At 38.0% G+C, this 25771-nt stretch overlaps 4 protein-coding genes across 8 annotated transcripts; 1 reads left to right on the plus strand and 3 right to left on the minus strand.

Moving 5' to 3' along the window:
- Positions 1–7127: 7127 nt before the first annotated feature.
- Positions 7128–15500, plus strand: jub (LIM domain-containing protein jub). Of its 3 annotated transcripts, none has more exons than XM_067351820.1 (7): positions 7133–7843; positions 7942–9654; positions 10829–10919; positions 12797–12966; positions 13052–13114; positions 13193–13375; positions 13452–15500. In XM_067351820.1, exons 1-7 carry the CDS (start codon positions 7691–7693, stop codon positions 13671–13673), a joined length of 2595 nt encoding a protein of 864 aa, XP_067207921.1. In that variant the 5' UTR covers positions 7133–7690; the 3' UTR covers positions 13674–15500. The 3 variants fall into 3 exon arrangements, with proteins under 3 accessions (XP_067207920.1, XP_067207921.1, XP_012229919.2); XM_012374496.2 differs by having other exon boundaries at positions 7136–9267; positions 9331–9654; XM_067351819.1 differs by having other exon boundaries at positions 7128–9654.
- Positions 15501–15751: 251 nt separating this feature from the next.
- Positions 15752–17515, minus strand: LOC105676523 (uncharacterized protein C18orf19 homolog A). Of its 3 annotated transcripts, XM_067351827.1 has the most exons (7): positions 17314–17512; positions 17072–17234; positions 16688–16982; positions 16473–16618; positions 16304–16383; positions 16148–16166; positions 15752–15977 (listed from the first exon to the last, which is right to left on the minus strand). In XM_067351827.1, the coding sequence occupies exons 2-7, from the start codon at positions 17208–17210 to the stop codon at positions 15919–15921; spliced, it is 738 nt and encodes a 245-aa protein (XP_067207928.1). In that variant the 5' UTR covers positions 17211–17234; positions 17314–17512; the 3' UTR covers positions 15752–15918. The 3 variants fall into 3 exon arrangements, with proteins under 3 accessions (XP_067207928.1, XP_012229922.1, XP_012229923.1); XM_012374499.2 differs by having other exon boundaries at positions 15752–16166; positions 17314–17515; XM_012374500.2 differs by lacking the exon at positions 16148–16166 and having other exon boundaries at positions 17314–17509.
- A 564-nt stretch (positions 17516–18079) lies between these two features.
- Positions 18080–24156, minus strand: LOC105676522 (angiotensin-converting enzyme-like). The gene is made up of 15 exons (XM_067351821.1): positions 24021–24156; positions 22781–23932; positions 22432–22604; positions 21971–22108; positions 21748–21906; positions 21474–21573; positions 21256–21399; positions 20869–21172; positions 20633–20785; positions 20418–20542; positions 20180–20355; positions 19866–20026; positions 19647–19769; positions 19375–19559; positions 18080–19274 (listed from the first exon to the last, which is right to left on the minus strand). Exons 3-15 carry the CDS (start codon positions 22510–22512, stop codon positions 19177–19179), a joined length of 1947 nt encoding a protein of 648 aa, XP_067207922.1. The 5' UTR covers positions 22513–22604; positions 22781–23932; positions 24021–24156; the 3' UTR covers positions 18080–19176.
- LOC105676219 (cilia- and flagella-associated protein 263) lies at positions 24021–25771 on the minus strand. Its single transcript, XM_067351826.1, has 7 exons — positions 25611–25771; positions 25427–25549; positions 25107–25314; positions 24806–25033; positions 24481–24713; positions 24225–24424; positions 24021–24145 (listed from the first exon to the last, which is right to left on the minus strand). The coding sequence occupies exons 1-7, from the start codon at positions 25678–25680 to the stop codon at positions 24026–24028; spliced, it is 1182 nt and encodes a 393-aa protein (XP_067207927.1). The 5' UTR covers positions 25681–25771; the 3' UTR covers positions 24021–24025.

Below are 25771 nucleotides of genomic sequence, written 5' to 3' on the forward strand. Positions count from 1 at the left end.
TTAAAAACTGGATTTTCCGCAAAGCAATAATATTACGCAAAAATATTCTTGTAACAACCAAGAATTCGATATTGTGTGTAATACTAGCTTGACGTCACAATCGTGCCTATTTCTTCATAGTTCTACCTACCGGATCTACATCTTGCAATACTTTCTAATTCAACACTTTCGTTCTTCTTGGACATCTATTTGCAAATTCCCAGGAAGTTCTAATTGCTTTTAGCAATCCGTTGGCACTTGAAAATATTTAGAATATGTCCTTATTACAAACGTTATCTGCACATTTTTGAGTCACTACGCCATTTAAAAGCGAAATAACGATTTCTATTTTATGCGAAGAGTGACGCGTAATTGCGACATAATTAATATCATAAGCGTGATCGAAGTCCAGCATGTAGTATCGTATAGAACACGGTGCCCGCATTCTTCGCGAGAGCACGTTAATTACCGTCGCTTAATCTTACGATATCGCGAACTTGCAATTGAGTTTTCACCGCGGCTCGATTACGCAGTTCCGGCGAAGGCGGTCGCTCGGCATTCCGAAATTATTGCACCTGCATTTCTCATACAAATTTAATATTTCCGGCGAGTAAGGTGCGGGTTCTCCCGCGCGCTTTCTTTCGTACGCAATTTATGTTTTACGCCTTGCCGGAGAAAATCGAACGAATCCTGTTACCGGCAGTAATAGATAAACGATAAGAGAAAGCAGAGATAATGTTTGATTTGTTTGAAAACTATGTACTATTAAAATAATTACGACTGGTCTTTGTGTCTTACATGTTATAAAAAATTTTTGAAAGCAACTATTTCTGAAATTTTTAACTTCTTAAATTAGCAGAAATTTTCACTTTTTTACATCTTTTAACGTGTTATGATTGCTTTTAATTTAATATTTCCAAACATTTATGCTTAGAAACTTCTTTTTTGTTTTATCGCAGATGCTTTGCGTCCAGAAGCCCGAATCTGTTGATGACAGCTTCCAGACTTTCCAGAGTGTTTCGACACTCATACCGTAAAACTAGTGACGCGTGACCGTCTCGTATGACCTCGGCGAACCGAGACTGGTCTCATCGATTCTCGATCCTCGACATTCTTCCTTACACGCATACAAGCTGCGTAATCCCGTTTTCAAGGTACTCCCACCGTAAAGTCATCAACAGCGTCTAACGTAAAATTTCTCAATGTCACCTGATATAAGTGTTCCGACTTGTAGCAACGTTCAGCAAGTTAGAAGTAGGTAAGGTAAACATTAATAACTCAGCTACTTTTCATCGCGCACGGAACTCAGCGGTTACCGTATTCGAAGAACGGTATCGCAAAAATTCCTTAATATGTAATTAATTCGTCGAATGTTAACGACCTCGTGGAATGTCCCTAGCAAAACTTGGCACATAAACGAAGCAATCCGTACTCGCTGATAAAATCTCAAGCTACCCGCATGTGTTGGTACTATTTTGACCGTATTTACGATGCACACGTCCGTACGAAATAAACAGACGGTGCCGCACATCTGCCACATAACGTGGGAAGCGTCCTTCGCATATAACGGCCTTCCTGAGTCGCGTGAGAGAACTAAATTAAGTCTTCGTAACGCATCGCTTTTCTGGAAGCGCCAAGTTATGCACCTCTCATTTTCCGCGTTCTCGTGCAATCCTTAATCCGATTGCCTTTTACGTCATTCACGCGCCGTCTATCAATTGTAAATAATGGTCAAATAAATGTCAAAGCGATCTATAACATTATCAAGCCAAATTACGCCCTCTTACAAAGTTATTCAAAATATTTGGATAACAATTTCTAAAGCTATTCTAACAGTATAGCGCTCTTGTGTGATACATTTTACAAAATACTACGTATAATAGCACGCTCGTTTTATTTTCTTCCTTCCTTCACCGCGGGACGCTCTTGGCTTCGAGACCGACGATCGAGAGCCAGTCAACCGGTCGCGGTTCTAGCTCGTGCAGAACTCTGAGAAAGGAAAGCGGCCTTCTCGCTTTGTCAGAAGTGCCTATTGTCCCTCCTGGGGATGGATGGGAACAGCGGTTGCGGATACTGGATGTGTCTCAGAATTATTTTTTTCGGGCACTTGCCACGAGAAGCTCATCCATAAAGATGCATACATAAATTTGACTTTTGACATTGTTACATACATTTCCAGCCAACCGAGCGACTAATCGCATGCATTATTCCGTGTAAATTGGTTTCAATTAACAGGAATGGAATCTTACAAAATTTTTTATTGTTACGGTTCCAGATATTCACACTTTTTTATGCACACCATTCGAAGCTGCTTGATTAATCTCGTAAAAAGCGCACATCCTTGATTAGCGGAAAATTATTCTTGCAAAAGATATTACATAATTTCTAATTAACGGAGGGTGCAAATTTAATAAATTAATTTTAATCAGTAATCAAACACATCGAAATATTATTACTTAATATCACCATAATATATTTTTACATTTGTAATATGTTTTATTTCAATTTTCTTCCCATTTTTTTTTCTCAATTCGTTCTGCAATAACGACTATTCTGAAAATGGTCGTAAGTTGCAATAAGTATTTCTTAGCCAGAGGGAAATGTGGAGATTTCGCCACATTATCAATCATTATATCCATTAGACCCAACTTTGTCATTTCCTTCCTCTCATATATCTTCGCGGACATGATGGATTTTTTTTGTTATTGCCAATTGCAAGAAACACTTAACATCGTAACCTATTTATTGAATTACCGAATTAATGCACTCGCGGTGAGCTAAGGTCAATCGTATCCTCCGCATTAAAAATCCCCGTCCACAGATCCGGAACGGAAGCGCGTAAGAGATCGCGACGAGGGAGACGCTTTACGAGCGTGAACCGGTTTTGGGCGAAATTCTTGTCAAGGTGGTAACTAAGAAGCGAAGTATGTATCGATACACACGCGTTCGTGTCAACCGACACCAGCCCGTGAACGCCCGTGAGAGGAGCGCGAGGAGGAAATGCGTACGCCGCTGTAGTCGTCGTTGGAACGCAGAAGCTTCCGTTGCTCGGCGCAGCCTGCAGGAATTCGATTCGATTGCACAAAAAGTGGCAAATACGAACGTCGCTGCGAACGAGGAAGTGAATTGCCGGGGGCGGGAAGGAAGTCGCATCGAAATTTGCGTACCGCGCATAAAGCTGACAGTATGCAAAGCATTTATTTCATAATTCGTGCTTTACGATCGTGCATCTTGCACGCGTTTCTATTTTTCGTAACACTCTGTTTCCTTGTTTCGAACGACTCGGCTGCAATGTTGCTTTACGCAATTTGCATGCTCGTGACGTTTATTGCGATAATTGTGACTCCACAATGAGCGGTGGGATTATTATGGGAGCTGTAATTTGATAAAGTGAGCAGAGAAACTTATAGTTTAACATAGTTAAGAATTTTTTTTTAGCAAATTTAATTCATGAAAAATTTCCCAGCCACATTGAAACAATTTGTATTCTCGTTAACGTGATATCGTTGAAAGTGTTCGGAGAAAGTGTGAGACTTTTGCTACACGTTGTTTATTACAATTCTTGCATATGTCTTTCACTTCTTGCAATTGCGAGACATTTAGATGATACCAATCAACTCAATTGCGAAATAAGCGGTACACAACGTCACTCTCCATGTAATTACATTGCCATCCAATTAAATGCGTTATGATACCAACTTTACATCTTTCCGCAATGCGAAGGAACCTTTTTTTTGCTTAGACAGCATCGGAAAACACAAATCGAACTGCTGCGGATGCATCGTGTTCTTATATTTGTTTGGTGTACACAGGTGGACGATTATTCTACACACGCGCGCAAACATACGTACGTTTACTTCAAAGTATGCGTACACACATAATATTCCATAGATACGCAAAAATGTATAAATTATTTTACATGATAAACAATGAGCAAATATTTGCGATTATACTTGCGCGCAAAGGATGGCAATTATGTATATGCGATTAATTTTACAAAAATCGCTCTACAGTAATTAAAAAAAAAATTCTATAACATTTGAAGTATGCGTAAAGATGTATTTCCTGCTTAAATCATTACGTCTGTACGCGCATGGTTCCACATATGTACATCAGCGCACATAACTGTTCATATAAGCACGATTGCCTCGTTTATTGTCGCATCGACGTGACACGTGTATCAGGCCTTATGTCACACAGGGCTTCGTGCGACGAGAATGCGCTGCCGTGCCGTGCGTGTTGGTCACTGCACTTCCGCTTGGGACGCAATGCGTCTTGCAGTGAACAGTATACACTTTGCGTACGCGCACTCACGCGATACCGCCTGTCTGCCACGATAAGAAATTAGAATACATAGCGGTAATAATTTTGCGCGACCGGTCGTGTGAATCGTAAAATCTTTAAATTTTTAAACAACGGTTTCACCCTGATGGAAATATTTTTCTGAAAATATAACGAAATTTTGCTGAAATGTATTTGGAAATTTTTCTCAATTGACCCCATTAATTAATTTTATAAATATTTTAGCAATTTTTCATTAAAAAGTAACAGTTTTCAGTTTAATTCAGTGAATTTCATAATGTCTAATATTTCAAAACTCTTATTACTTTTCAGCAGTATATTTTAACTTTCTTTATATTTCATAGTATTACATTAAATTTTCATACGGAAAATTATGATTTATTTTGAAACATATTCAGTAATTTTTCAAAAACTTTTATTTTACTTTTCATTGATTTCATAGTACTTTCAGCAAAATATTTCCATCAGAGCAATCTTTAGTTTTCGTTATTCAGAGTCGTCAAAAAGTTATTGTAAAAATAGAAATATCTTAACAATCTTATGGATTGCTATATATTTTCTGAATATTTTAATTGCTCAAATCAAGACCGTGTCTAAGTCTTTCGCCGAAACTTATTGTTCATCAGCGCAACAGGAAGAGAGCATATGGACAGCGATAGATGCCTCTACGAGATTCGCGAATTAATCAGATATCGAATCCTGAATACGCGAGATTGCGTCACGAGCGCTAGCACCGATCGATCGATCAACCGGTATTGGCCAACGCGGGCGGCTAGTCGCGCAGGTGCTTGGCGAAAACGTGGGTGCTGACTGTCTCGTGGGTGGTACGAGAGGGCTTGAAGTCTGGCGTTTTTTATTCACCTTTCGGAAATATAAGGTTTTCGTTGAGCGAGGTCACGACACCCACGCTATCGCGCTGCGCGGCGAACAGCTGCGATACACGACGGGTGAAAAGTTAGTTCCTTTCCTGCGTAGGACGACAGCGAGACGCGATTACAGCAAGTACTGGCGCGACGTCGTAACGATCAGATCAGATGTACCCAGACTTTTTAATCATTCCCGTGCGATAGTTAATTCTTCAACCGCTAACTTGGCCCGATAACTTTTAGTGATATAGAATTGTATTCCATAGCTTCGCGGTTCATGATTTTACATTTATTCTGATCAATGAGTAATTAAAATATGATACATAAGACGGGAATAATTATTAAACAATCATGGAAAGATCTGATAAATAATGGACTACGTATACATTTATTTTTATAGGTAAGTTATAAACTTAGAATTATCTATTATTTATTAAGAATATTATTTTCTTCACAAATTGCAGCTTACATATAAGTCATATCTAATTAACATAAATAAACTGCGGACAATATAATTTATTCATTCATCTGAAAATGTTACAATTTAATGGAAAGAGAATAAGAAGATAAAGAATAAAACGCATTATGCGCAATTAGTCTCATCGTCGACCCATTTCTCAGAATTCATCGATCACAAGATGAGCCGTGCGATTGCACACAAGCCCCTGATTATCCTGAATCTAGAATCCCATTGAAATCGCGCTGGAAAGCTTTATCTTTATAGACTGTGCGTGAAAGCTAATTAAATTTAATTAGAATGAAAGGAGATTTAGAGATTAATGACAAAATTAATTATTCAAATTAAAGTCTAAAACGTATTAGCATTCATAAAATACTCTTAGAATTCACAGGACTGTACTTATTAAATTAATTAATTGCAAATAATTTATTAAAACATTATAATTATTTTATATTATAGAGAATTTAAATACACATATTTTTCCACAAATTGCTCTTATCAAACATAGTGTAAAGTAGACAGCATGGAATTACATGGCATTATTATTCCGCGCAAGTAGAGTCACTGCATGAAGATGCACAAGGCCAGATATTGCGTCTTTAGTGGCTCAATCTGTCCTTGGCAGGCAAAGTGACGAGATATTAAGACAAACAGTCCTAAGTTAATTTTCGAAACTTTCAAAATTGCTCAAGAGGTTGAAAAAATAAAATCATTACCGACCAAATGCATTTCGATAATTAGTTTATAATGGAATAATTTTATAATTGATTAAAATATTATAATGTATAACGTAAAATCAAAATGTAATAATTTCTTATAATTTTATGATGTTAATTAATTTTATAATGTTTATATTATTATTAAAAATATATACGCATGCAATGATATTGTATATTTCTATAAAACGGTGTTTCTCTACAGAGTTTTCACCTTCCTACAAATGATAATTACTAAATTATAATTTTATGAAAATATACAATATTATTGTATCGTAGATGTATGTACCTATTTTTTGAAATATGTAATTAATAATAAATTATAAAATTAATAATGTATTATAAGTTAAACACCTTAAATATTATTCGTCGCGTATCTTTCGTTGGTAACAGTATCTGCAGTCTACTTCATTCGAAGCCATTCACTGCCAGACATGAATGAAGACTATTGCTTGTAGCCAAGGCTCTTTTTCCTTGCATTTATCGACAGGTATATTTTCTTTTCCTCATTTTTTAAATACATTTTTTACCTTTTAGAGGCAACAAACTGATGAGTGCCTACTGTATGTGCATATTTTTTAAATTTTATTTAAAGCCGAACCGAATAAAAATGCCTCGTAAAAAATATGCAAAGCGTCCATGGCTGTCAGCGTAACGCGCTTGGACGCGATCAGGCGCTCTTAGAAGAGAATGAATCGAGGATCGCTGTAAGCCTCGCTCGTATTGCTGAACAGCAACGTACTGGAAGCTACTTTTGCCATCTTACCACAACACGGTATCTACAAAACAGCTTCAAAGCACTGCGGCACCTGCCGCAGGTCTCTGTCTTGACAGAAGACGATTTACACTGACGCGTTCCTGTGTTGCTGCGGGCATGTGCGCATGAATTTTCGCAGGTGGTGATTTTTCGGAGTTGCAACGAGAGGAGGCAGAGGTGTGCACCGGTCAACGCGTCGGCACTTGAAGAGCAACGACGCGAGTCCGAGGGCGTAGCCCAAAATCAAGGTAGAAAAAGGGCTCGGTACGCATGACGCATATTTTGCGCCGAGTTTCTCGTGAGACGATTACGAGAGCGCGCACGTAAGAAGAGCCGAAAGAGGAAGAGAGAAGGAGACGAAGGAAGGAGCGAGTTGGGGGAGAGATCGGTTTGACAAGCGGGCCACCGAGTGCTGCGACACAGCGTATACGATGTCGAGTCGCTGCGAGTCGGATTCGGCGACGGCGTCTTGATTTTCGGAGCTCAACTGGAGTGTGTGCGACGAGTTAGACGACACTTTGGCCTATCGGTAATCGACGAGAATCGCTGCCAATGTGCAATTCGGCGGATACTTCTTACGTACAGAAATTAGGTTACTTGCATCTCGGGGATGACACCGCGGAGGCCGGTGGTGCAACGAGCGCGGCCAGGGTCTCGGGTTCCAGGCCTGAGGCTCAGGTACCCATCTCCAGGAACGTTATTAACAGAAACGATGCCAGAGCGTCCGGCAGACCGGTCGGTGCTATCGAGAGCTTCATTGAAGGTAATTCTTCGGATATTACTAGACAGGCAGCTGCCACCGAGTATAAATTGTACGAGCGTGAAAATATAATAGCTGCTTCACGATTTGCCACTCCGAAGCCAGTGGAGCAAATTAGTGCGCAACAGCAGCAGCAGCAGCAGCAGCAGCAGCAGCAGCAGCAGCAGCAACAGCAGCAGCAGCAGCAGAATCAGACTCGTGGAAGCCATCAGCAAGCACCTGTTTATGAAAACATAGACTACTATCCGCAGCAGAGTCAGCCACATCCACCCTACTATCATCCAATTGAATCTAGGAAAAGTCCGAAGAGTAGTCCTAGAACTTCATTAGTCGGTGACTCCTACGAAGGAAGTTACAGGAAAGCTCAGCCGCAAGTGCCAACTGGTAATCGATACCAGAGTACATCCCCAGCGAAAGAACTACCGCCATACGAGGCTCCACCCGTATACGAGAACATACAGGAAGTACACTTCTCTGAGAATAAGCCAGGACCTCAGGTTCCGACGAATTATTACCATCCAGCGAACATCAATGGCGGTGACTATGTTGTTATGACCGGAAAAGTAGGCCAATCTCAAAGTCAACGTGGTATACCTCAAAATTTATCATATACGCAACAGAGAAGCGGAAGCATGCGCGGTCAGAGTTACGATAGTTCAAATTTACAGCGATCAATCGACTCATCTACATCTAGATACTTACAGGGTACGTCCTCCGTCTCCTCCTCGGATCACCAGGCTGGAAGAAGCGCCTACGTGCCTCCTTCCGAGCTGCAGCCAAATAGAAACTTCAATTATAGCGCGGATCAGCAGCAGCAGCAGCAGCAGCAGCAGCAGCAGCAACAGCAGCAGCAGCAGCAACAGCAGCAATCTCCAAGAACTGCTTTACCTTATCACAGCGAATCCCCACCGATACGCTTACCACCGGAATCGCATCACTATCGCGGTTCACTGGAAAACACTATGAGCGGGCAACAAGGATTCCGTGCTGCAAGCCAGGTCGACAACAGCCAACTCTCTCAGTTTCGGCAGGACAACCCGCAGAATTACAAACAATACGTTGAGCCGTCTTCAAGGTCTGCTAACACGAACTTTTCAGGAGATTCGCAAGCCAGGAACTCACCAGTGTACGGAATTCGTCCAGGAGAGCCGACAGCGTGTCGCAACTCTCCGTGCTATTCGCCGAATCGAGCGATGCCTCAAAACGAAAGGAACTATCATCATCAGGAGAATCGATCGGACTTCCCCGTGAGAAATTCTCCCGTTTACTCCTCAAATCGTTCCGCCGAGCACTTGAGATTAGGCATGCTGCAGCAGAACGACAGGAGTTACATGTCGGATGCGACGGACCCCACGGCTACGAGGAGCTCACCTCTGTACTCTCCGAGCCGCGATCTCACCAGATCCATTATCGCTAACAACAATGCAGTAAGAGAATCTCCGAAAACAAGCCCGACACACGGCCAAATCTCATCAGACCTTGTTTCGCAGAATATGCTCAACTCACCCAGACACGGACCGCCCCTTTCGTCGAACAATTCCGTCGGGAGTCCTGTGCGCGGACAGGTGCAGGCCGCCGTGACCAGCGCGTCGACCACAGCCAGCGAGTCTGACGTGAACACCGGCCCCAGGATCACTAGTCTTCCGCCCGGCGTGACAAGCGGAGTGGCAGGACCCGTGCTTTTAAACGCCGGCGTACCTGTACTGCAGCGATCCACCGATCCAGAGGCAGAGGAGAAAAAGTCTGTTAGTCCGCCGATTAAGCCAGCACCGGGAAAGGGGTTGCTACCCTACAATGTCATTTCTAGGCCCTCGGTAAATCTGTCGCTACTTGCTTGCGAAATTTCTTCCGAAAGCTCTCGCGCTTCCGAAAATCTTGTATACGCACGCCCGTACGCGCGCCGCACGCTCATTATATTATCATTGCTGCATATCATGCTAAGAAAGAACGCGGGAGTGGCGTATAAATGAATTGCGTTAAGTGGGTTAAGGAAACGTGTTGATCATAATGTATGTCAAGCTTGCACTCTGGCCGAATGCCATAAAGACTATATATAAAATTCATACAAGAGATGCGGGCACACAATGCTAATTCGTTTCATATTGACTGAAGTGTAATACTATCCTGCTTAAATTGCATTTTTATTTCAAGCATTTCGAGTTGTTTGGATAGATATCTCGATGTTCGCAAATTATTTATTCAAAGCGTACGTTTCTCAAAAATCGCAAGCGATTTTCGAAGCATACTTCCTCTGCGCTGTATTGGTGATGATCTCATTAATGCCGGCATCTTAATCGCTCGTATTTTACATAACGCTTGACCTGTGTAACGATAAGATTAACGCGCCAACGAAAGCACGATTCGCGACCGTCACATTTTTCCTGCTTGCGCATTTTGTTATTGGACTGCACGTCGTTCGATCCTCAACGCAACAAAGTTTGGAAAACTGCTTAGAATTCTATCCGAAGAATTCTTTCTTCACGCACTCGATGAATCATAGCCGGTAAATTGCTTGCCGCTGAGAAGCTTACATTCGCTAAATGATATTTTATTCATGAGACGTTCGTATTTCCGCGCGTTTAGTTTTTAACATTTTCTGTTCTTGTTTTTTTTTTTTTTTTTTTTTTTTTCGTCTTTTCCCATAGCTTCTTATTCATTTGTTAAACACAGAAATAGAGATGTAATAACAATAATGTGTAAAAATAGTAGTTTCGCGTAACATTTGCACGTAATGTAACGTTAAATGTATAAGTGTAAAGAACAGTACACATAAAGTACATAAATCAACATAAAAAATATCTTAATACCGCTTTCGAAGAACGATAAATAATAGCTGCTCTGTTTGATAACGCTAATTTTTTTTACAGCTAGATTACGAGTATAAAGTAATACTTAAGATACATATTAATCATATGTAGATTGTTGTTTTGCTATGTAAAGTACTGTTTCTGATTAATATGTTCTTCATATGCAATTTTCTTTTCACAGGGACCGACGGAAGCAGAGAGAAAAATAGAGGAGCTGACGAGGCAACTTGAAGAGGAAATGGAAAAGCAGGAAGAGGAGGGAGAATACTTCGGTAAGAAACTACTTACGTGACGTTTATTCGCGTGTTCCGGAAAAAAAAGCGGGCTTATCGGTGCGCTTCGTGTTCCACATTTCTACGCGACACCGCGCGCCCATAGATGCGCGAACGATCGTTGTTCAGGCAGAACCGTTTCGTTTGGTGTTATCAGCGCTTACGTTATTGTTTTTACATTTTCCATATATTTTGCGGCAGGAGTAAAGAATGATTAGGGAAACGAGTGCGTCAAGTTCGTGCGATACAGCCGATACATAAGTGAATTCGTAATTTTAGATATTTCTAGGAAATAATAAAAAAAAAAAACGACGACAACGATGACACGCCGTGCCAATTCCCACGGCGCGAGCTCGCGTTTAGACCGGTTTCGAAAAACGGAATCGAGCCGTTTCGGTGAGCCGCGGATACTTTTTAGCGCGACATTTCGTTGACATTCACTGTCGCGCGCGCGCGCGCGCCGCGTCAACACCCGCCCACGTATTTCTTCGCGTCTCTCCTACGTAAAGGGCTACGAGGGAGCGAATGTGCGACACGTGTGTGCAACGCCTAGGTGCATACACAAGCGAGTAGGCTGCTTCAGTCTCACGTCTCTTTAAAAGCGCTAAAGTAGCGCTCATACCAATATCAATGGGCGCAACGCGTTGCATCAATGATCAGCAATTGCTACTGCTGCATTTGTTTCTGCTGCTTCCTCGTGTCAAATGCGATAATGGCAGCGGCTCAATGATTTCACAAGATTGTGTTTAATACGGAACGAAGAAATTAAACTGTTTATCTCTCCGAGTTTGTTTTTTTTCTTCCGCTTCTCTCCATTATATCTAATTATGTCAATTCGCTTGGCTGCTTAACTACGAATACTTGTACGTGAACCGCGCTATTGCGTCATTATCTGTCACGCGTTTCTCATGCTGCATTCTTTCGAAAATGTGACATTTGGCTTTATTTTAATTGAACAAGTGTATTTAATGTATCTTGAAAACGATAACAGCGCGTCTGATAAAATAAATCTATTAAAATCTATGAAGCCGAATTATACAGTAAATTTCATTCCGTTAGAATAGTTGAAATAATGTCGCCTAACTGTGTCAACAAGTAAGCAGAAGAAACGAAAGAGTTATATAGCTATTAGAATATAAATGTGAACGCAGCCTAACGCGCGCAATAAGGAACTCAGCACGAGCGGACAGGCACCTCGATCGTGCGAAGTAATGTCAGTCGAGAAGTGGCAGGGCGTTTAGGCAAACGTAGTGTCCCCCTAGTCGCGCGCGTACTTGCAGACGAGACGTATTCTTCGTGTAACATCCTGTACGCGAAGCCGTACTGCGTCGCGCGGCACGTAACTAATCTCGTTATAGATAGACCAGTCTGACTCGTTGGTCGGATTCTAGTCCGACCGAAAGTGGTCTAGCGAAAGCAAGCTGCAAAATTGAAACGGCCAGGGCGGGCGTGCGCGAATTACGAGAGTTTGTCGGCTGAGAGATGGCAGAAATCATTGTGCCCATCGAGAGCTGTGAGTTCGTTGATTTGTCCTCATTCATCCGCGACGGGTCGAATGGGTTTTGACCCTGATGAATATGCCGCATTGTTGCATCTGTCGATGCGCGTGTATTTTTAACCGAGTGAAATTCAGCTCTCATGAACTTTGCGCGTTATTGTGTTCGCGGCGAATGATTTTCGAGTTTTTTTCATTTGCGCGTTTCACGAAACACAACTTCTCCGTACAATTCATATTTTCTGCACGCGCATAAGCAGAAATACTAATGTTAATATAATTAAAAAATTTAGACAATTTCAAGCGGGTCGGAACAAACGGATTGATAACTGATTGATTATTTTGCAAATGTAGAACGAATAAAGTAGATATTTTTTGACAGGTATTTGCCATACGTGCGGTGAAAAAGTGACCGGCGCCGGACAGGCTTGTCAAGCGATGGGCAATCTCTACCACACCAATTGCTTCATATGCTGTTCCTGCGGAAGGGCGCTCCGCGGCAAAGCCTTCTACAACGTTCACGGGAGGGTTTACTGCGAGGAAGACTATTTGGTATGTGAACCGCCGCTTCAGCGACGCACCATTGAGATAATAATCAATCATAACGCTTAACTCATAGAAATCGTTGTGTTCGCAGTATTCCGGTTTCCAGCAGACGGCCGAGAAATGCGCGATTTGCGGTCACCTTATTATGGAAATGGTAAGCGGCGAGACTCAGTCATTATCATCCGTTGAAACGTCGTTGCAATTCAATAACGTCGTCTTTCGCTTTCCGTAGATATTGCAAGCGATGGGCAAATCCTATCATCCGGGCTGCTTCAGGTGTTGCGTGTGCAACGAATGCCTCGACGGTGTTCCTTTCACAGTTGACGTCGACAATAAAATCTACTGCGTCAACGATTACCACAGAATGTTCGCTCCCAAGTGCGCGTCTTGTGGAAAAGGGATAACGCCGGTTGAAGTATGCGCCTCCGAGATTAGCTCGCTCGAATAATCGAGGCCGCGGCGGCGTTTCTGATGAAAATTTCATTTTTCAGGGAACCGAGGAGACGGTCAGGGTAGTTTCCATGGACAAAGACTTTCACGTGGACTGCTACGTTTGCGAGGATTGCGGTATGCAATTGACAGACGAACCGGATAAACGGTGCTACCCACTCGACGGCAGGCTTATGTGTCGTGCGTGTCACATCCAACGCATATCGCACACGCAGCCAAGAGCGCCGCAGCCGGTGTCAGCTAGCTATCAGTTTATGGGCTAAATCGCATCGATAGTAGTTTTCAAAACTCTGCCGGAATTTTTTGAACACGTGAAAACAATGATCGTAGGAATAAATACCATGGGAATCGATTAACTGTGCCGTATAGAGGAGAGTAGGATATTGACACGCGCAGTGAAAAAGAATGCGTAGTACAAGTCACATATTGCGTAGACAAAAATTAATAATTCGATAACAAATCTCAGAATTCTTACATAAGATTCTCGCTGTAACAGTTGGTAATCGCTGTAATTATTGGTGCATGCTAATACGATTGTTATAAGTTGTTATATTCATACTCTCGTAAAACGCAAGATATTAAATTAATACTGTTACGATTAATAATCGATAATTGTTACAGTGCGTATAACGAAAATGATAGCCGATTATCTACCGCAAACTAAGTGTGTTTTTACAAACATTGAAATATTGCGATTTTTGAACCATTTTGGTCTTTTAAACGAAACGTCATTTTGATACAATCTCAAGACTGGTTACAGTGATTATAAGATTATAAGATTTCTATTTGAATTTATTTATTTTCTTTTTGCCGCAAAAATTTTACCGGCGTTTTACCGAAATAATAATGAGAACGGGCTAGTTTAAGTATCGAAGAAGCTGGTATCAGATGAAGTTTGAGCGCGAGAGATGATGAAAGGAGAAATAAAAATATTCGTGATTCTTTTAATTAAAGAAAAACACAATCAAGAATTACTGTATTATAGTGAATTCGGTTGGATGCAGTGATACACACTGGCACATTGTATACAAATTGCAAAACACATGCATACATGTGTATAAATAAACTGGAGCCGCAAAATGCAGTATAATTTACTTTTTATTGCATCTCGCGGTACTTTTTATCTTTTACAATCATTTTTAAATAAAATTGTTGACCATTGAAATATTTTATGCTATGTTTTCATAATTAAATTGATAAAAATATAACACTTATAAATGCGTAAATGCGTTACCTTTTAATCTGCTAATGTGACAGACTTTAATTCTTATTCAAATTTGCTATTAGAAAATGAAAATCATTACACTGCCCTCCGGGATCATTTTAACCAGTAAACGTAATATATGACTACGAGTACAATGATACTTTTAACCGAAAAAAGCAGAAACCGATAGTCTATAAGTAAGTGGTATATTTAATATATGCGATTCTTATTTATTTAGCCAAGGTACTCTGTGAATGCAGTGGTCTCATTAGGATGAATGAGTTGCGCAGGCAACTGTGATATAGTAGCATAATAGTTATTCATTGTTATATGAAAACTCCATACTTTTTAGCGCATGTATATATTATCCATCGCGTTTTTATCGCATGTTTTATCGCAAGTTTATGGAAACATGACTCTCGGGAACATTCCTGCGAATTTCCTTCGTCAATCAAGTTTCATCGTACTTCATATATCATTCAGTATTTATTAAGACAGATATGTCGTCTCTCGCTGCGAGGTCTCGCGCAATATTAAGGTTGCCGATATATGACACAATGTAGTATGATATGTATACTTCGAGGGCTATAATGACGTGTTTTAGTATTTTAGCATAAAAGACGGAGAAGTATGTTCGAAGTATGTTCGAAAAGTGTATGTTGGCGTGGTATCAATAAGCGACAATATTATAGCACTGAAAGACGCACAACTCGAGCTGCCAAATAATTGTTGTTACTCTTCAGGATTAATAAGCGTAATTGTTTCTATATTACACTTAAATAGCTTTAAGTTCGCGCGCATTGTAGATAAAAATATTATCCTATTTAAATCGTATAAACAATATGTATAAACGACAATCTTTCAATAAAGAAAAACTCTGCAGTAAGTGCATTTATTTATTTCGTTGCGATATTATATCGCGTTCGAAAGAATCCGCGTGCGTCTTTAGTACTTCAATTTTTTTTTTAAATTTTTATTTAACAAATATACCTAATTAAACGATATCTCGCAATGATTGTCGCTAAATATACTTATTATTAGCGCATCTTTATACGGCTAAGATTTGTAAATTCGTAGACAGCTTGTAATTAACGCTCGTGACTGATGCAACATAATGATTGGATAAATAAAAAATAATAATGTGGGAGATGATTTATTATAATATAATATATATTTACAATCAAAAATACATCGATATCGCGGTACAGTGAATCCCCGAGCTACGCCAAACCCAATTCGTAAGTTGACATATTACGGGGGGAGATATTTATGGTTTTGGCGGTTCTGTGTTCGATCGATCCGCTTTATATTCCGCCTTCAATTTTGCCTTGTGTTCTGCTGCACATTTGTTTGACTGTATTGGCTACAACACGATTAAAGACAATTACGGATGGAGCACACATCCTGTCGTAATTGGAACGAGACTGATAATTTATTTTTCACGTGACAAGAGTACGACAATAGCCTCGCAAAAGACAAATGCGACCGAGATAAGTACGATATACTTGAAATTGATTGTAATCGGTAACCTACTCATAGTCTTGCGCACAGGCTGTACCATGTATGCGTGTAAAAAGAAAACAGACGAGACAGATGTTTCAAATGTAGACACAGAGATGATTATATGTTAAACACAGTTTATTTCTTCAGTTTCAACAGATTACATTGCACGTCGGGTAGATTACTCACCTCTGTTGAACGAAGCTTGAATGATGGCGCCTTCACGTATCCCATTTTACTTAAATATCTAATAGCCATTGTCGTCCCTCCTGTATTTCAGTATTAATTTCAGTATTAATGTTTAGCAAAGAAAATATATCAATCATATATAAAATATTACATGTAAAAAATTACATACCAACAGTAATAGTGTATCTCAGCGGTGTAAATATCTTATAAAGCGCATAAGTAATAGCCCAGTTGCCTGCACTCGAGTTACGTATTAAATCTACATATCTCTCACTAAAATTCATGTATTCCAATAGCTGTACTACATCCACACCACTGAAATTTTGTATACAATTAATCATCAAACTCAAGTGTCACGTATGTGTAAATTGTATTTACACGTACTTTCTAACAGCAGTATAGAATATAGCTATCCATCCTATGGAGGTAATCACGTGTACAGGTATTAATACGTGCCAATAATCTTTGGTCATTTGTTTCATTTTTTGGAATACTGTCATTTTCTGTTCCATCTGAGATTTCTGACAATCATTTTCGGAGCTTTGCTTAGAATCCGAATAGTATGCCAGAGTAATACCATTTTTGTTAACGTCCTGTTTCAGTGGCCTTCGATACGTAAGTATATTACTTACCAGGCCTAAAGAATTATGCGACGCGATTCTATAACGATGGTACCTTTCTGTAGAAGAAAACCAGATATTTTTTATAAAGCGTTTGTTATTAAATAAAGCGTATGTTGACGTTCAAAACATTCGCAATTGATCTTACCAGGAAATGCCGATCTCCAGCGTGTTGTATTAACGTGACATGTGTAACATGCCGACAATGGAAGATATTTCGTCAGCAATATAGAGGCATTGCTTAAATCAGAGCTAAATCTCAATCCACGAGTCAAGATTACTTCCATTTTGGAAAATACCGCTTCCTTAACCTACAATTTATTTTTATTTTAGCTATTTAGGCTATTAAATACGTAACAGAAAACAGAAAGGAAACATACAAAAACTAACAAGAAAATTTTTCAATTGTTCCCACGTCAATCTGCGTACTCAATCGTAATAATCATAAAATGTATTCACCAAAATTCACAATATTTTGACATATCACATCATGCTTCGCAATGCTTTGCATCGATCTGGGAATCACGACCAGGCGACATACTAATTAGCTGTCCGAATAGTGACATCTGTGAGGTGAAAATACAGAAGAAATACTATCTACAGCTGCTAATATGAACAAAAAGAACCCACCGTGGTCAATAACGTGCACTGAAATGATTTCGACAATTTAAAAGGTTAGACGATCTCAACGATAATACGATAGATCGATTAAACGATGTATTGACTGCGACGATTTTGATAGGCAATAAAAAAATAGATAACAGAAGAGAAACTATAAAAACTACAATGCGGATGTCAAAGCGCACAACAAATACTTCTTCATTATAAAAAGATACAAAGTAATTAAACATTTCGGCTCAATTTTGGGCCGTTTCTAGTTTGGCGAAATTCTAATCGAAGCCACGTGGAGTTGACATGTAGCAATCATACTCCGGCGCGTCGGCGGCGTCGTTTGATGTAAGATGATTGGGCCTTATGCGTAAAACTCGATGCCCATTGGTTAGTAAAAGCGAAGAAACCCTTGTCCACGTGGACAGTGGACTGCACTGCTATTAACAAATTCGCGCGAATTGACTAATTGCCGAGAGGCTTGAAAAAATAATTGGCGTGGACAGTCCACATGGACTTGACATTTTCTATGCCCTAATGGAAATATTTTTCTGAAAATATAACGAAATTTTGCTGAAATGTATTTGAAAATTTCTCTCGATTGACCCCATTAATTAATTTTATAAATATTTCAGCAATTTTTCATTAAAAAGTAACAGTTTTCAGTTTAATTCAATAAATTTCATAATGATAATTATTTCAAAACTTTTATTACTTTTCAGCAGTATATTTTAACTTTCCTTATATTTCATAGTATTACATTAAATTTTCATACGGAAAATTATGATTTATTTTGAAATATATTCAGTAATTTTTTAAAAACTTTTATTTTACTTTTCATTGATTTCATAGTATTTTCAACAAAATATTTCCATCGGGGTAATTTTTAAATTTTTGGCGATTGGTTAATTCGTGCGGATTCGGCACTAGATTAGTGAAGAAAATCCACGTGGATTAGGATTTCTTTGCTCTAATTAACTAATGTGCATCGAGCTTCCGATGTAAGATTCAATAACGTTACGCCTGATTACGTCGGTGAGTCATAGCTGCATGTCAATTACACGTGGACTCTTTATCGATTTCAATCCTGACAGATTGAGGACGGTGCGAAACTAAGTGTTCGATATGTTACTGCGTTTGATAATAAAGAAATTTCTTTCTGTAACGTTTTATAATCTTTCTACTGTTAACATTTTTTATTGTCTTATAAATGTGATTAGAGAAAATATTGTATAATTTTTATAATATATATATTGTAACATACATGCCAGATGTGTTATATGTCATCTAATATACATATAACAAACATATATTATAACGTTTGTACATAAATATTTTAATATATACAATAAGACATTAATTAAATATTTTCAAGTACTTAAGATTGAAAAATGCAAGGAACAGCATGTTCTTTATATTGAAATTGGTGTTAATAATTTTATTAAATGAAACGTACGCGTATATCACGCAAAATAGTGAAAAATGTAAAAAAGTACTTTTACTATACTGTTTTATTTGTTGCTCAACACCCAAAGCATTATTCGAGAATTATCAAGTCTTTTATTCATTGTCGTTCAATTTGCAGATACTAACTATGAAAATCTTTGGAAAATAGGTTTAGTTAAATCTCATATGCAATAATTATTAATAAATACATATTTTGCAAATTATAAGCAGCAAAGGGAATAAACTCCATGATTCTATTTTCCGCGCACTGCTCTGATACCATTGCGCAAACAGTGCTGAAACAAATTCCAAAATTCCTATTTTTACAAGATACACTTTGCACTTACATTAAATAATACTCGAAATCATTAGATAAATTTTTAATTTTAAACTAACCTTTGTCATCGCGGCTGGAAATCCAACCGATTACAGGCTGCATTTCATTTTGTCGTTTCAACCACGCGTTCAATGGCTCAAAATATTTAAGCATGGCACCAGCATCTATTCGATTCGTTTTACCTCGCGTCAATTGTCTGACAACATCTTGCCATGGTTTTAAAGCTCCCGTCGACAGAACATCTCTGTAAATGTGCAAAATATCGTTTCGCTGACAACCAAATTATGTTTAATAATTGTGATTTAAACAAAGTTTGCTAAACGTTACGTACGATAATAGCCGACCTGCTTCGCGCGATCTATAAAGATCGCAAGTATGTAACTCGCCGGTGTGACCGGAAATTTCACACAGTGACTGGAATAATTGGAACTGTAAGACGGCGCTTACAAAATACCTAAAGATTAGTAGAAGTATAAAACATGTTATTTGTATAAATATATTGTACAAATATTGTATAAATATATTATCTAACAGTAAATTATGTTTCTACTTTGCGTAAGGACTGTCCGCCGGGATGTGATACTTCGCTGCTGGATCGAAATTTCTTTCGGATCTAGATATGGGAGGAACAATGCCCTGATATTGTAATCTTAATTCCCACCAGCGTGCCGTCATATCTTGCACACCATCGCTGAAGACGCGCCATCTCCACTATTAAAGAAAATAAATGTATGCAATTTATTCTCTGCTATAAATATACACAATAATAATATTTTCATACGCAGGCTAAAAAGAAAGAACAACTGTAATGTAGGGATTATTATACATTAATCATTATTAATTATTTAACTATTTATTAGTCACCTGATCAACTATATAAGCGAACGGTATATAAGCCACTTTGCGAAGAGCTAATAGCATCAAAAAATTTATGTTACTCTCATAATCATCTGTTAAATTACTGTGCAATCCAATTTTGTGTAAATGCTGAGGAGTAAAAATCGATAAACCAATTGCGTCACTGACAGCTTCCTTGAATCCTGATTAAAAAAGAATTGTTGATAAAATATGGAATTTTATATAACATATTAAAACGATATACCTGGCATTGCTTCTTTCCGAAATAGTAGCGGATGATCCTTGTATTGTAAATAATATTGCAAATGCGCCATTTCGTAATGCGTCGACAGAAGATCTTCCATTGTAACTCTGGTACATTGTTTTATTCTATAAAAAAAAATAACACGATGTAGACAATTATTAATTTTGTCAAAGAAATAAATTGAAAATATAAAAAAAATTAATAAAAAAACTGACCTATAATCGATTCTATTACAAAAATCCCACGCACTAGGAGTGCACTTGATTTCCCTGTCAATAGGTTTTTCAAAAATGGAGAACTTCCAAAATTCCGGAGGCATCGGCTTCATTCCGAGTGAAGTAAAAAATTCCTCTGCTATTTGAAACATCCTTTTCACCGTAAAAACATTCTTTCGTAACATTATTCACATTTTATGAGCTTGCGCAAGAGTATTTGTACGTTTGGAATATACCTCATTGGTGTGATATTCTGAATAATCATCTCCAAAGTCACATCGAGCTTTCTGCTCGCGGGGAAAGGCTGCACTAACTCGAACAGAGCTTCCCAATTTTGAGCCCACATATTTCCCAAAACATGCGCCGGTAGAGGCCCGTCCTCGCGTATTTTGTCATCGTATCTCTCAATCAGTTTCGATCGCACATAAGTAAATAGATTCTTATAGAGCGGAGTTACAGCTGACATCACTTGCGCTATATTTTGCTGGAAATGTTCGTCTTCGAACAGTTCTATCATCTGATCGCCAGCGTCAGCAAAACCTTCGGTAAGAAAACGTTTCGTCAATTTTGAACGTCATCTTAAAAAATATTTAAGATTAAATGAAATGTTATACTTTTCGTACCATTTGATTTAGCTGCTTGATTTGCCAATTGAACGTATCTTAAATATTTATTTATAAGTTGTGGACCGATTGCTTCGTGCCACGCGTGCCAGTAATGCAATAATTCATCATAGTCTTTTGACTGTGCCATTATTTTATTTATATCTGAAAATAATTTCAATATACTATATTAATTTTATGCTCTATTATTTTTTTATGTAATAGATTAGAAGACCAACCGTGATCTATATTCAAATTGCACTCAGTATCGATTTGTTTATACGAGCATACTTTGGCTTTAATGTAAATCTCTTTCATCTCGGCTATTAAGTGGTGTATCTAAAAATTAGAAGCGGTAATACGACGTAAACTATAATACAATTATAATTGAGATCGCAGATCGCGTTTATTTTATTTCCGCACTTATTTTTTCGACATTTAAATAAATGCGTTCACATTTATAACAATTAAGGAATTAAATAGCACCATTTCTCTCATGAGATATTTATCTACCTCATTGAACTTATCGTCGGTCAAGGAATTCCGACCTTTTGTAGCAATCATTTTAAGTTCCCTTCTTGCTAAAGGATCCGGTATTCGACTCCAAGCAAAAGTGATGGCTTTCCGCCAAGAAGCTCTTTCAAATTTTAATTTTAACGTTTGTTCATCCACCTAATAATTACACAAAATGTTATAAGAAATTTTTGCATTATTTTGTACTAATTAAGAAATTTACCATTTTCTGATGATTTACATCAGTAACATTTGTCGCAAAATTCCATTGCGCCATCATCACTCTCATGCACATTGACGAAGCTGCGCTGTCATACTCTCTGAGAAATAAAAGTGCGTCTCCCAAGTTCACGTTGAGACCCTTTGAATATATATAAAAAATATAATATATATATGAAAAAAAGAATATTTAGAAATCAATATATTACTCGAATCTCATTTGCGTCAGCATTATTTGTATTTATTAAATTAAAAGCAAATATTATAGTCGAATTAAGGATAATCGGATGAATATTCCCAGTGACCCACATATTAGGCACAAATTACAATTGCAAGCAGAATTACAAGCTAATTACAATTCCAAATATATCTGTTAATTTACGTGTTTCAGAGAACAATAGCTGTAAATTCCCGAGCGTGACCGGAGATCTGATGAAGAAGTTGTAAACCAACTTGCAGTCTTACCTCCAAATATTTTCCATAGGTTTCATCTCGTAATAGAATAATAAAAAAAGTAATGAGATTTCGGATCCCTATTGTCGCCATTCTTTGTTGCAAATTTATCGCTGGACCAACAATTGACGTGAGAAACTTTGTTGCGCACGTTCCGAGATACTTTTCATTCTCAAGAAGCTTATCTTTTGCCGGCGCAAGTGGATAAGCACAATATTAATTTAAAGAAGCACAGATTAATGCTTATAAGTATGTTTGATTATTATTTAATTATTATTTATATCAATATACCATATTTTAAATTAAATGATAGAAATGTATCGTTTTGATAAATTATTTTTGATAAATATATGCAACTCACATAAGTAAAGTCTATGGCGTCCGCCAGCAAAATCGAAACAAAATTCGGATGACGTCACATGTCAAAACACTTTGGAAAACGATGAGTTATCGAATGCGACACATTTTCTAAATTTATAGACTTTATGTTAAACAATCGATCGCGCTGTTACTCGGCAACTGATTGCAGGACCAGCGGCTCGATGTTGTCGTCGCGGCAAAACTGAATCGTAGCAGAAAGAAAGACGGGCCTTTCCGGGACGAATATTCTATGGGCAAAAAGAGGAAGGGACAGGCACTATCGGTGCGTGAAGCGTGACCCGACGCATCGCGGCACACGCCAAAAATCTTTCTACATCGCTTTACCTTCGCAACTACTGAATTAAATATGTCACAGCACTTAATTGCAGTATAAACATTTTCTACGCTTCTACAATTTTTGTCATGCAAAAAGCAGCGCAATATCTTTTGTATTTTATTTTATTTCGAATTAAGTGGTTGTTGGTGAAACAAAAAGTACATTTTATGCAAAAAAATTTCACCGGAAAAAATATTTACCAAATGTGCAATGTTTTGTAATGCATTTTGTACGCAGCAAGGTGTGTAGTCGACAATGAGCTTCCTTCATTCTGTGGACAAATACCGTAACTTTAATTACGCCGTGGCATAATCAGTGACAGCACGACCGTAATTACTGTACAGACTTTTCTCTTACGTTTTCATGTGTGATCTCAAGTTTCGTGTTACTCTCAATAAAGAGCATAAAAATTAATTAAATAATAGATCATCATTCTACATATCATTGTTAAACAAATCCACTTTTTATAATAAAGTAAATATTTTAAAAATTTATTTACGCGAAATAAATATAATTCAAAATGTATAAATGTTAAAGTACATTTAGCGTAATTTCAAGTAAATTTATAATATAACTTTAACTGTTAAATAAAGTTGAAAAAGAACTTGTCACAATTTTTTAAATGTAAGGTCACGAAAGGAGTTGTAACTCGCCGCTCGTAGACATCTGCTCAGAACATTTCCTGCAACGGTAAATATATTTTCTACGGTAGAGAAGTGGACACACATTATATCTTTATGATTTCATCATCCACTATTATATGTATACAATTTATATTGCTGGTAAAATTCCGAATAAATATTTTGTTTTTTTTTTCTGAAAACGTAAGGATTCAAAGATTAGCAAAAATATTCTTAACAATAATGCGCAGCATTAACAATAATATTACTGCTCAGCGTCTTACAATTATTAGATGTTAGATTTTAACATTATTTGCTGAATCTTTCTCTGCCTACTTAATAGTTTGTGCATTCTACGCAATTGTTCAAGTTCCACGCGCATTTTTATAAAATCTATGACATCCGGAACCTACAATTATAATAACTGTTTATAAAAACTATAAGATGAAAGTTTCACCAGCACGATATAAAAATACAACATTATGTACCTCAAATTCATCTATTAACATTGTCATCGACTTAAGCTGTTCTCTCTCTTTCTCTATCTCGATCTTTAGAGCTGCTTGTTTCGATCGCAATTTTTTCATCTCCAGTTTTTTGGAGACGATCTGGTCTCTTACTTTGTTCATAGTAGACATTAAATCATCCAGTTTTCCTTTGTGCCTGGTTAATGCGATGCTGTAATGACCTGTGTCAAACGCAATGATTTACGTATTGCGATATTGTCGGATATTTATTTCTTACCCGCGATTCTCTTCATTTGGAGCAGATACCGATTCTTCTCCTCGATTTTTTGCATGCAATCTTGATTTTCTATACCCAATTGTTCAAAGTCTATGGTGCGTAGAGCCTCGCCGAGTGCTTTCCTCTGCTCCAGCTGCATCCTGACTTTTCTTATCTGAGACTTTACGCTAGTCATTTTCAACTTGACGCGTTCTATTGCGGTGTTTGTTGCTTTCAACCATTCTTCCACAAACCTACACGCCAAACTCGCTTCTGTCGTCGTTATTTGTATGTCTACACTCAATGGATAAATTAATGTACAATCGTAAAATGTCTATCATAGCACCTGATGAATTTTTCAGCCGGTATTTTCCTCTTAATGCTTTTTTGCACCACGTTATTTTCAAATTCCTCCTTGATTTTGCAAATTTCGAGAATGCTAATCTCATTCTCTTCCACTTGCGCTCGTAAATATACTTTCTTCCTTTTCGACGTTTGTTCCAGATTTTTTAATATTTTCTGCAATTCTCGGATTTCGGTGTTCACCATTTCAATGCGATACGCGTAAGAGATTCTGCAATTCGATAATTAACCGAAATATCGATTGGAAACACACAGCAGTTACGAAAGTATAGCATGGGATTAACTTTGCTCCTCCTCTCGGCGCTTTGTCCATTAAAATACTTGGCGTGACGTATCGACTTCCTCTGGAATGGATGCTGCCGACGCTTACTACATCCTTGTCGTAAATATTCGCAAGACTTCCTCTTGTGCTTATAATGGGTGAAGCTGTGCGGTTGTATTGAGACGCGATTTTCTGCATGCGTTTAGCAGTTTCTAAGAGTTGCGCTATTGCTGAACAAAGTTTGTTAAAAAATCAGATTTATACTTTTACGAAAATTTTAATGCGACAATGCAAGGCTCACAGAAAAATTTGAAATAAATCCTGATTAAATAAAAGAATTACTTTGAAGACTGTCAGGCTCTTTGCGTGCAAGATATCGTTCAAAAACATCATTTTCTAATCTCAACAACAAATTTGAATCAGCAATATTCTCGAGTTCCTGTTGTAATTCTGCGTCTGTCATATCTAAAAGTCAATACATTGTTATGCGACTTTGTGATATAATTAAATTGCAGAAATGTCTTACCATCGAAACAAAATTCATCTCGTTTGGAGGTTAAACCTAAAGATCCGAAGCTAATGGTGCTTAGTGACATTTTTATCGTTTAAGTTTAATTTCTGGTATTAAAAAAGTTTTTTGCACTATTAAGAATATGTAATACGAAATACGTATTTAAAATTGTTTTG

Source organism: Linepithema humile, chromosome 3 (assembly GCF_040581485.1).
Source record: "Linepithema humile isolate Giens D197 chromosome 3, Lhum_UNIL_v1.0, whole genome shotgun sequence".
Lineage (NCBI taxonomy): Eukaryota > Metazoa > Arthropoda > Insecta > Hymenoptera > Formicidae > Linepithema > Linepithema humile.

Excerpts from the sequence above, each read along its gene's own strand:
- jub (XM_067351819.1), top strand. The coding sequence starts at position 7,633 with ATGTGCAATTCGGCGGATACTTCTTACGTACAGAAATTAGGTTACTTG. Across the intron at positions 13,115-13,192 it reads GTCACCTTATTATGGAAATG|ATATTGCAAGCGATGGGCAA; the intron begins GTAAGCGGCGAG and ends CGCTTTCCGTAG. Across the intron at positions 13,376-13,451 it reads AAGGGATAACGCCGGTTGAA|GGAACCGAGGAGACGGTCAG; the intron begins GTATGCGCCTCC and ends TTCATTTTTCAG.
- LOC105676219 (XM_067351826.1), bottom strand. The coding sequence starts at position 25,680 with ATGTCACTAAGCACCATTAGCTTCGGATCTTTAGGTTTAACCTCCAAA. Across the intron at positions 24,714-24,805 it reads CCGGCTGAAAAATTCATCAG|GTTTGTGGAAGAATGGTTGA; the intron begins GTGCTATGATAG and ends TTTGGCGTGTAG. Across the intron at positions 24,425-24,480 it reads CCAAATGAAGAGAATCGCGG|GTCATTACAGCATCGCATTA; the intron begins GTAAGAAATAAA and ends CGTTTGACACAG.
- LOC105676523 (XM_012374499.2), bottom strand. The coding sequence starts at position 17,210 with ATGGAAGTAATCTTGACTCGTGGATTGAGATTTAGCTCTGATTTAAGC. Across the intron at positions 16,384-16,472 it reads GAGATACACTATTACTGTTG|GAGGGACGACAATGGCTATT; the intron begins GTATGTAATTTT and ends ACTGAAATACAG. Across the intron at positions 16,167-16,303 it reads TCAAGCTTCGTTCAACAGAG|CCTGTGCGCAAGACTATGAG; the intron begins GTGAGTAATCTA and ends TACATGGTACAG.
- LOC105676522 (XM_067351821.1), bottom strand. The coding sequence starts at position 22,512 with ATGGCGACAATAGGGATCCGAAATCTCATTACTTTTTTTATTATTCTA. Across the intron at positions 20,027-20,179 it reads TCGCTTATATAGTTGATCAG|TGGAGATGGCGCGTCTTCAG; the intron begins GTGACTAATAAA and ends TTTCTTTAATAG. Across the intron at positions 19,275-19,374 it reads TTCCAGCCGCGATGACAAAG|CACTGTTTGCGCAATGGTAT; the intron begins GTTAGTTTAAAA and ends AATTTGTTTCAG.